We start from the raw sequence: 11,595 nt of genomic DNA, 5'->3' as shown, positions 1-11,595 counted from the left end.
TTTTAATATAAAAAACTCAAATTGAATTAAACCATGAATAAAAACTCAAATGCATAAAATTCACATTCTACTCGTTATTTTCAAATGGCTCTACAAACTCGACAAATTTGAAAAAATTTAAAATTGAAAAATCAGTTAAAGTTTGCTTTTAACAACTCCTAGGAATGTTCATGAGCTCAGTGTGTGTAGTTTGGCTGTGAGGGCTGCAATCTCTGTACCTGGAATCATGTCAAAGTCAGTGACCATTACAAAGCAAAGTCCCAAGTCTTAGGGGCACGAACACTCCGAATGCGTTTTTTAATGATCGGTATTTTTGCGACTTTTTCGTATATTTTTCGAGACTTTTTCGTCATCGTCGCGAAAAAATCGGATTGTTGCGCCGAGTACGAAAGTTTTGGATTCATTCAAGCTTCAGTATCTTGACTTTCCTTGGGCCAGGTTGGAGCTGCAGAGTGCCATTGAGCCCTATGGGAGACTTTCCTTGGGCCGGGTTGGAGCTGCAGAGTGCCATTGAGCCCTATGGGAGACTTTCCATGGGCCGGGTTGGAGCTGCAGAGTGCCATTGAGCCCTATGGGAGACTTTCCTTGGGCCGGGTTGGAGCTGCAGAGTGCCATTGAGCCCTATGGGAGACTTTCCTTGGGCCAAGTTGGAGCTGCAGAGTGCCATTGAGTCCTAAAGGAGACTTTCCTTGGGCCGGGTTGGAGCTGCAGAGTGCCATTGAGCCCTATGGGAGACTTTCCTTGGGCCAGGTTGGAGCTGCAGAGTGCCATTGAGCCCTATGGGAGACTTTCCTTGGGCAGGGTTGGAGCTGCAGAGTGCCATTGAGCCCTATGGGAGGCTTTCCTTGGGCCGGGTTGGAGCTGCAGAGTGCCATTGAGTCCTATGGGAGACTTTCCTTGGGCCAGGTTGGAGCTGCAGAGTGCCATTTATTCCTCTGTTTACGATCGTTCAATACGATAAAGTCGCGATGGCGATGAAATAGTCGTGCAAAATACGATAAAGTTGTGACAGCGATGAAAAAGTCGCGAAAAATATGAAAAAGTTGCAAAATTTTCGTTTCCGATCCAAATTTTTGTCATTCGGGATTCGAATTCGTGCTTTGGTAAATCTGCCCCTTAGAGTGAGCAGATTATTATCCAACAGATCTTACTGCTCTGACATTTCAAGTACACAGAGGCCCAAACAGCCCCACCAGTGGCTGTGGCACCTTACAGCAACCTCTCTGGCATTTGCCAGAACCTACAGATTGCCAGTCCAGGGCTGCTGCTTTTCTCAAGAGTTGAAGCCCAAGAGTGAAGTAATCATTTCATTATGAAATGGATTACTAATTGCTAAACACAATTTCTTACTCATTTGACAATAAATTGTACAGATTTAGTAAAGCCCTTCTGATTTATTTTATACGTAACCAGAAAATGTAAAATGATCTTAAAGGAAGCATCCCTGTAAACCCTGTGAAATACACCTTAGTAGGCTGCTCACTTTGTAGAGAGAGATGTTGTCAGATGGCGTATAGCATGTAATTGGCTCTAACATCTAGAAAATTACTCAGTGTATATGTCTCAATCTTGTTATCCAAACCCAAACAAAGAAATGCACGCAGGTAAATGAAGTGGCTTTGAAGGATGTTTTGCTCTGTTATCATAAATACAAGCAGCTGCAGATGAGAGCCACAGCCAGAAGCAGGTGCAACTATTGATTTTTATAGAAAATGAAGAGGATGAGATGTAGTTTCTAAACATGATGTGCTTTCAGTAGAGATGTACCTAGACTTACAAATTGTGAAAGCCTTACAAAACTACAAGCGTGCAGGTATGGGATCCATTATCGAGAAACCCATTATCCAGAAAGCTCCAAATTAAGGGAAGGCCATCTACCATGGACTCATTTTAATCAAATAATGCAATTTTTAAAAATTATTTCCCATTTATCTGTAATAATAAAACAGTACCTTGTCCTTGTCTTAAATTAATATATATTTAATCCTTATTGGAGGCATCCAAAGATGCCCCAGTAGCTCCCCATCTTCTTGTCTGCTGATTCACTGCACATGCTCTGTGCTGCTGTCACCTACTGAGTTTAGGGACCGACTCTCAATATACTGTATATTATATATATATATATATATATATATATATATATATATATATATATATAGGATAGGATATAAATGTCACAATATAAAGCTGGATAGTTATTAACACAGATGATTACTGCATGCCAGTTTTCAAACCAGTGCTATTAGCATCAGACTTTAATCATCAGCCCGTTAGGATCTGCTTATATGACAGACAAACATCATTTTCTTTTCTTGATAATTTCCAATGACCTCTAAACTCAGCTTCTCAACAGCTGCTCAGAGCACACTGAGCATGTGAGTGTCGCAGACACATATACATTTGCTTACAATGTATATCATTTATATCAGATACATTTAAATCATACACACACACAGACCCTTATTCAGTGTACATTTCATCAACAATGCAGGCTCAAACAGGCACAACTGTCTGATAAAAGTTCTGCTTTGTTTGAGCTCAGGAGAGGAGGTTGGGAGAAAAAAAATTGAAGCCGACAGCTAGAGCTGAGTTTCTGTGGGAACCAGCAATGCCATCTCTTCACTGGCTGCCAGACTGGAGGGCGTGTTTAGTAATCTGAGCTTAGAACAACTGAGCATGCCCACAAGCCAGAAAACAAAGCAAATTTCTGAGGGAGGGGGCCGAGTGGGTTACAGGAGGAGAAGGGATAAAGGGGACACTGCAGCCTTACTATTAACCTCTGGACAATCAGAGTGGCAGGTATTGAAAGATTTCAAAGAGGCTGTTCACTGATTACATTTTTCTGTGTAAGGTTTACATGTCCTTTAAAGGACTGGATTATTAGTACTATAGAGATGTTATACCTTTAGGCTGGTTCAATAAGTTCATTATATAAAATATGGCATGTCTAGCCATATTCATTTTTAGGGTTTAGTCCTTCTTTAAGATAAACCATACATGATGTCCTTCAAAATGACATTCTCTCTTGATTCCAACCCCTACATCAATATAGATCTAGAGTAATGTGTACTCAGTCCAACATTAACTATACTCTCTACTATAACCATAATCTCTACTGAGTAATGTAAATATTAGACTTAGTAGTCTCAGTAGTAACCTCTGCTGTTTTCTTACAAATGCATAGAGCTTGTCAGGTAAATGGAAGAATTAATTTCATATATATAATTGTTATTAGTCACATGGTGGATTGAAAAAAGGAAAGCTAGAATTACTAGAGATTTTAGCTGGATTTAAGGTTAATAAAAAAATTTTAAAACACAAAGAATGAAACTAATGGTGTGCAGGGTCAAAGTATCAGGATATAATAAAGAAACAAGAATCAACAAAGCAGCCCAATTAATTGAACCTCCCGATTAGGAAACTGAATTTCTTACTAATAAAACTTTTATTTTAGTCCCCCATTAAAAAGACCATGGCTTGATTCCTGAGAAAGGGAAGGGGATATGTTGCAAGCCATATATACTTATATTATACTTAACTCTGAATATTTGGCGTTTAAGTGTTAACTGTAGCCACTTTTTATATCTTAAGTTCATAAAAATCTTCACAATCCTCCGGGATGAGTGCTTGTCTCAGGGAACAGCAATATGTGTGAGAAAGCGAGTCAATACATTAACAAGAAACTATGGAGTTTTGTCACCAGCCTCCCCTCATATAATAGGGACACTGGTGACCTGCTACAAACCTCCCAGTATAACTGAGGAGAATGAAGCCCATTACAAATGAAAAAGGGCTTCACAACTAGGTCATGTTGTTATGGGTGACTTCAATTATCCAGACATTTACTAAGTAATGAGGAAGCATCAGTTAACCAAACACTGAGTGAAGTAAAGTAATAGGGTAGTTATGGCAGAAATAGCTACAAGGTTGGCAATATGCTAAATAACAACTTTGTATTTCTGGTAGTTTTTCTTTTGGATCATGTAAGAACTAATAATACAGACTTCTATCTCTAGCATTTGCATGGGTGAGAACTGTGAAAACAGTGAGCACATCATAGTCTCTTTGAAATTATGCTGTAGAGATTGCTGTATAAGGGTCTAACCGAGACGTGCTGACTCTGGCAGTATAAGGGCACCTCTGCAAAATATTGACTGGGTTAAACATGGAAGGAAATGGATTGTCTTTAAAATGCTGCTTAACAAATATAACAAATGCTGCTTAACCTGTCTATATATTCCCCATGTAAGCAAGGAGAGATGTACCGATGCAAAACCTTTATAATTTGATAAGTTTTTCACTGAGGTTGGTAAGAAAAAAAACAAGCATTTAAGGCATGCAAGTTACTTGGGACAGCTGAAACTTATTATTATGTACAAATAAAGGCCTAAAAACATGCAAAAAAAGCAATGAGATAAGCTAAAATAGAGATTAAAATGACATTGCAGTGTAAAATAAATACAAAATTATTTTTTTAATATGTCGTAAGTTAGTATCAGAGGAAGGTAAACTGGTTGATGAGAGAAGGAGAGAGCAGTGAATTTAAAGTATTTTTTTTTTAATCTGTTTACAAAACTGAGGAACCAGTTAATGAAAGTTTCTCTCTCTGTTATTGACCCAAGTCTAATAATGTATCTATTGATGGCTGGATGACTCAGTAGGAAGTTCAAAATAGACAACATGTAAAAGTAAACAAAGTTCCAGTACCGAATGATATTCATTACATGGTTCTAAAAGAACTAATCTCTGTGATTGCAGAATGACATAATTTTCATGATGACTTTTTGGACAGCCATAATATTCAAAGCTAAACCTAGTTAGTTTAGTATAGGCATGTGTATTTGTAAATTTTTATATGTGTGTTATAGGTCTGTATAGGTATATGTACTTTTCCACTCGTTAAAAATGGCTGTGGGTTTTTAAGTTATTTGTAAATATATTTGCAATTCTACTATTGTAATTAACCTTAGATTCACAAATTTACATAAGTAAAAATCCAATTTAGAAAATATACATTTACATTATAAAAGTAGTAGCAACTCTAGCCCCTACCGATCATGGTCCCTAAAGGCAACAGTATAGTGGGGAATGATTGAGATGAAAAAAACTATGCTTTCAAATATGGTTTAAAGTTTGATACTTCTGGAATAAAAATTAAGTTATTGTCCCTCTTTAGTTCTGATAGCGTGTCACTTTGTAGATATTTATCTCTTCGTCTTTGTTCCTCTTAACTAGTTCTGAAGCAAAATATTGGGGTAGAATATCCTGAAAGAAGTGCATAGTTCCATGTTCCTGGCGCATCTTGGAAGAGAGAAATATGGAAGTCTGAGGTCCACAAAGATACTGCAGAGTCTGGATTAGAAGAGGGTAGGTGTCATGCAGATACACAATATCAGCACCAAGGACAAAGTCATAGTCCTGTGGGAATTTCTCTTGGTCAAGGCCCCATGACAGTGCACAGACCTGAGGAGGGTTGTTAGAGGAGACATTGGCAGAGACATTCTTTTGGATCTGAGACAAAGCATGGGGGAGATCTGTTAAAGTCACATGCCCACCTGCAAGGTAAAGACAAATGTCAAATCTGGTGCTATGCCCATATGTCTGCATCTTTAATAGCTGTAGTTCTATGCACCGGTATGTATGTATTAAACATTTATTTATAAAGCGCTCCAAGGATACTCAGTGCTGTACAATCTTACAACAATTACACACAGGGAGGACAAGTTTTACAATAAATACAATAAATAAGTATAAATACACAGAGATTAAGTGCCATGTGGTATGAGACACAGTAGGAAGGAGGTCCCTGTCCCATAGACCTTACAATCTAAGTGGTTGGGTAACATACAGGCACAAATTGGAAGGCAAGAGTGCACAAGGTATGGGCATTTGCCCTTAAGCGCAGGACTAGACTAAATAATGTTTTAGTGCTCCAAAAAGTAGCATCTGAGTTTTTCCTTAAAAAGAGTGAGTATTCCCTATGGAGTAATTCAGTGATAGAGTTTCAGAGGTAAAGTGCAGCAAGACAGAAAGGTTTAAGATGAGAGAAAGCAGTAGGTGTGGATAGTGTGAAAAGATGGAGGCTCTGAATGGAGCAGAGGAGATGACCATGAATGTACTGGGAGACCAATAAAGAAATGTAGTGAGGAGCAGAGGAGTAAAGGGCTTTGAATGTTAGCAAAAGGATTTTGTATGCTATCCTTTGCTTAACAGGTGTATTACAAAATATAAAGTCTTTTCTATACATATCTGTGTGTGCTAATATAACCAGTAGCCTTTCATCTCACTGAACAAAGTGTGAAGCATAGCATCCAAAAAAAACCCACATTCTAGTATAAGTGCCTGACATGGTTGTTATATGCATTGCTAACGTACCTAACAAGGACACGAGAATTCCCACAATGCCTGTACCTGCTCCCAACTCAATTACTTTTTTCCCTTTGAAATCCAACTTCTGTTCTTCGAAGTAGCCACAAAGAAACAATGCCTGTTGGGAGAAAAAGGACCTTGTTAATAAGTCCATATTATTATGGACTAACTTATACTCAGTATGAAGGGGTTTCGCCCAACGAGAGCCACTCACCACAAACCGCACTGGCTGGTTTGTCCAACAGTGGGATCAATTAGTACCCACATTATAGGAGCTAAGCGGGACTGCATTTGGGTAGCTTAGTGCATATTTTCTACTAATGTGTTTTATAAGCTTTGTAAAGCTCTGCAGAAAATACTGGTGCTTTACAAATAATGAATAATAACTTCCTTGCATCTAATCTGTTGGTTTTGATATCTTACCTCCTACCCCTAGCCTATGTGGATGTTTGTCCCACAGCAAGCCCCATATCTTTTCTACAGCAAGCAAGGCTGAATAGGTATCACTGGCCCACACGGGTAAGTTACATAAGGATGGGAAAAGGCAAGGTGGTACAAACCCATTTCCAAAAAAGTTGGGACAGGTGTATCAAGGCTGGAAAAGTTGTGTAGTGCTGAAAAGAGTGGATTGCAGAAAGGCAGGGTCTCTCAGAAGTAAAGAGGGACAGAGGTATCCCACTCTGTGAAACACTGCATGAAGGCAAATATTGCAACAATATAAAGGGATTCTGTCATGATTTTAATGGTGTACTTTTTCTGTTTTAAAATTAAACTGTCAATTCCAGAAGTGACGTGCACATCTGGAAAGGCACCATTAATGCTAAATTATATATATTAGAGTAACATGTGCTCCCATCCAGATGACAACTTTTTCATAGAAGGCCTTGCTTATTTCAGAAAGACAATGCCAGACTGCATTCTGCTGTATTACACCAGCATGACTCTGTAGTAAGTGTCTAGGTGCTTAACAGGGTTTTTGGTACCAACCGGTCACCTACTAAAAACATTTGGCACAAGCCACTAAATAAAGGAGGTCTCGTCCCAAGAAATCACTATTATCCACCTCATACACACAGACTGAAACAAACAAGATGGATCTAAAAGCCTCAAAAGGAAACAATATCAACAAGTAAAAAATCACCATACAACACAAAGGTCTTATTTTTAATGTTTTCTCGTTCTTTCTATAAAAATACTATCTCCAGATAAGGAAACCATACAGCTCTCCCTATTAAAGTAAGCACTATAGTATTAATCATGATCAGATTTACTGTGAAATGTTTTTTTTTCTTTTTCTTTGTTATAAAAACTGTGCATCCCCCCCTCTTTTCTTCTGTACCCCCCCCTCCCCAAAATAAAAAAAAAGTTATAAAAAAAAAAAAAAAATTTGGCACATTATAAAAGGAAAAATATGACAAAAGAAACCCCAGGCTGCTGAGAAACTGCAATCCAATATCAGACAAGAATGGGACATTTAACATTTATCTCTTCAATTCCCAAATGGTTACATAGGATTATTAAAGAAGAAGTGAAGCAACCCAGTGTGCAACATGCCTCTCCTCCAACTTATTTGAATTGTGCTGCCAGCATCACCCAAAACAAGCCTAGACTTTTTCATGTGCTGCTGTCTTTGTAGTATTGTTGTAGTCAACTAATTATAGCGTTCAAATGATTTAAAAATGACCACATTGTCTTTTTATCTACATTTTCCACAGTCTCCCAACCTTTTTAGAAATAGGGTTGTACATTTTAAATGATTAATATTCAATTTGCAGCAAGATTGTGTGAGTACGGGATACAGGTGAGACGCCAGTGAGTTACACTGAGACTGCGCGTACTGGGACACGTGATACAAATAAACACAACGAGGGGGCGGGACTAGAAGCAGGAACTACACGTGTGTGTTGGGAAGCCTCATAGTCAATGGCGACCAACCCCCTCCCCCAGCCACGTTTGCATTAGTAACCGTGCGTCCCAGTGCACTCCCTATATATGTATAACAGCTTCCCTGGAATCGTACTACGGCACTCACAGCATCCCACACCGGAGCAGCAACACCAAGGTTGGCCCCATAGTGCTGGGTGATGCGCAGCTCCGTCCCGCAGAAGGCGTAGTGGCTCTCTTCCGTGTAGGTGTCGGAAAAGAGAGAGCCCAGTTCCCGCGGTAGCACTTCGCTGAAGCCGCAGTCCGGTTCCTTCGCCTCTGGATGCATGCTTCCGCCCCTGGGAATCGCACAGTTCCGCAGCAGCACGAATTAGAATTAGGAACCACTTGGCGATTGCTGTGATGTCACGAAAGGGGAATGTCTATTGTCTGCTTACCTTATAGCACCATGTGACAGCCCCATGAGGAGAGCTGCTGTTGCCCACCTACAAAGGGAAGGGGGAATCTCAATCTAATATTGTGGTGCAGGGGTTAAATGTCTGAGACATGCAGCGCTGCACAAAACCTAGATCTTCATGGCGCCTCATATAGTGGGTGTCATGTGTGCAGTGTAAAATATATTAGTGCAGTTTAAATCCCAGTACACAGAGGGTCTAATACTTTTGGTGTTATGGTTGAAATGTAGTCTCCAATATATATATATATATATATATATATATATATATATATATATATATTTTTTTCTCTATGCAAACCTAAGGCTGATGCCACATGGGCATATTCTTGCCAAGCCGAAAAACGCTTGCTGGGAATACGCCCCACTACTCTACATTTACCCTACATTGTGCCTGCACCCAGGGCCACCATCAGAAATCACGGGGCCCCTCACAAAAAAAAATTCTGCTTCCCCCAGGGCCCCCCAAGTATCCTTCAGCTTCCCACAGGGCCTCCAAGCATCCTCCTGCTTCCCCCAGGGCCCCCCCCAAGTATCCTTCAGCTTCCCCCAGGGCCTCCAAGCATCCTCCAGCTCCCCCACAGCATCCTCCAGCTTCCCCCAGGGCCTCCAAGCATCCTCCAGCTCCCCCACAGCATCCTCCTGCTTCCCCCAGGGCACCCCCAGCATCCTTCAGCTTCCCCCAGGGCCCCCCCAAGTATCCTTCAGCTTCCCCCAGGGCACCCCCAGCTTCCCCCAGGGCCCCCCCCAAGCATCCTTCAGCTTCCCCCAGGGCCCTCCCCAAGCATCCTTCAGCTTCCCCCAGGGCCCCCCCCAAGCATCCTTCAGCTTCCCCCAGGGCCCCCCCAAGCATCCTTCAGCTTCCCCCAAAGCCCCCCCCCAAGCATCCTTCAGCTTCCCCAGCTCCCGTGATGTCCTCCTCTGTGTGCCGTGGCTCCCAGCTACTTCTGTACTTTTATAAGGTTGCGCCCCGTGCATGTGACATCAGTACGCACTGGCGCAACCTTATAAAAGCGAAGATGTAGCAGAGAGCCGCGGCACATAGCGGAGGACACAACTAAAGACAGGGCCAGGGCTTGATGAAAGGGGGCCCGAGCTAAGGAAACTGTAGCGCGGCCGGGCCCCCTTTAAAGCTAAAAACGCCCGGGACGATCGTACCCCCTGTGCCCCCCTGATGGTGGCCCTGACTGCACCCGAATTAATGAGATATGCTTAGGTGCAGGCACATGTAGCCAAAAGAGCCAAAAAACAGGAGACTTTGTATTTTCGGCAGATATCGGCTACATGTGCTTGCACATTTATTCAGGGTGCAGGCACAGGTAGGAGCAGTATTGCTGGCATAAGGTTACATCAAGGGGTCCATTCATGAAACCACAATTTTTTTTTTTGAAAAAAAAAAATCGTATTTATTCTAATTTATAGAACTTCTCGTTATGTCCACGATATTTTCATTAAAATTCCAAAAGGAATATTCCAATATGCAAAAGGAAAGTCATATTATGTTTTAAGTATTGAGCAATACTGTTTATATATAAGCAGCACTATATAAATAAAAATCTTTACCTTTTGTAAAAGTTATTGGTTTCTTTGTATTTAAATCTATATATTTGTACAGTGCTGCAAAACATATTGGTGCTTTTTAAACAAATGTTAATAATAAAATAAAGACAATGAAATGTACAGCGTCCACCATTAAATTATAGTCCTATAGCACAGGAAATTTAATTCCACAGAGAATCTAACCTTAACTGACCTTTTCAAACCTCATCAGGAGCCACTGGGGGGGGGCTGACCCTCAGTTTGGTAACCACCGATGGTTTCTACAGGTGGTTTATTGTGGGCTGAAGAAGACTGCCTGAGGGATCCCATCCCCATTAAATTCTTATACATGTAACTTTCCCTGTATACACATTACAATTTAACCAGTTTACTCAGTGGTCCACTACAATATAGTGGGCCTACGAGAGCTGCATATGGGCTACCATACATACAATCACAATAATTTGTAGGAGACCTGAGGACTTTGTCAAAGCCACTACCTTTCAGGTTCGTAGCAGTCAGCTAGAATAGAAAGGGGCTGCCTGAGGGCTTCTACCCTTAGGTTGACGGCTGTGGGGCTTACTGTTGGTCTTAGCATGAAGATGCTTTCCTGAGCAGTTTTAGCTGCTTTATCATCTGATAAAATACATCAGCGAAGTTCAAAAATGCTCACTGTTGGGATAAAAAGCAGCAGTAAGATGTCTGCACCATGGCAGCACCTAAAGACCAAGATTTTGTGAGTATAACATGTTTTGCCATACAAATAAACAGCATAAAGTAATATTTCCCTTTGATTGTTTCTATTTTTGTCTTATGAAAGTGTCCTCATCATTAGGTGTATTGCCAGGCGTACTGTGTACAGTCTTTTAAAGAAAGCAGATATTGTTGAACAGCACCAGTTCCTCAGATATAGCATTTTACTAAGCACAAGATGGCTGTAATTGGCATTCACTGTGCACATTCAGCCTCTCTATACTGGGGCTCACCCACAATATAAGTCCCCTGCAGACTCCATGCACTGGGTGTTATTATGCTGATTGCAGACTGCAGGACACCCCCGACATTGCTTTGCCACCTGTACCACAACATGTATTCACTGCACTGAATCAACTTGCACTCCCTAGCAGCCTAGTAGAGATCACAGTGGCTCCAACAACCAGAAACTGAATAGAACTGGCACACTGAACAGTCTGTCACTACAGCCCCGCGTTCTCTCCATTTCTCCATTCATATTATTCCCCTCCTGTGTGTGGCTGGGCAGCAGCTCCTCCCACTGGGCAGTCACATGACAGGTCCGGGATAGGCGCTTCTTACGCTACTGCTCACATGTTGGTCGCATGTCTCTGACG

The 11,595-nt window shown here is 41.1% G+C and overlaps 1 protein-coding gene across 1 annotated transcript; it reads right to left on the bottom strand.

Annotated features, from left to right (window-relative positions):
* Positions 1–4,262: 4,262 nt before the first annotated feature.
* Positions 4,263–8,614, bottom strand: eef1akmt3 (EEF1A lysine methyltransferase 3). Its single transcript, NM_001016660.2, is given in 3 exon segments — positions 4,263–5,555; positions 6,376–6,487; positions 8,402–8,614. Coding segments are annotated over 3 exon segments (675 nt in total). The 5' UTR covers positions 8,582–8,614; the 3' UTR covers positions 4,263–5,172.
* Between the last annotated feature and the right edge of the window lie 2,981 nt (positions 8,615–11,595).

Source organism: Xenopus tropicalis, chromosome 2 (assembly GCF_000004195.4).
Source record: "Xenopus tropicalis strain Nigerian chromosome 2, UCB_Xtro_10.0, whole genome shotgun sequence".
Lineage (NCBI taxonomy): Eukaryota > Metazoa > Chordata > Amphibia > Anura > Pipidae > Xenopus > Xenopus tropicalis.
The sequence above is the reverse complement of the archived record's forward strand: the minus strand, read 5'-3'. Positions and strand labels throughout refer to the sequence as shown.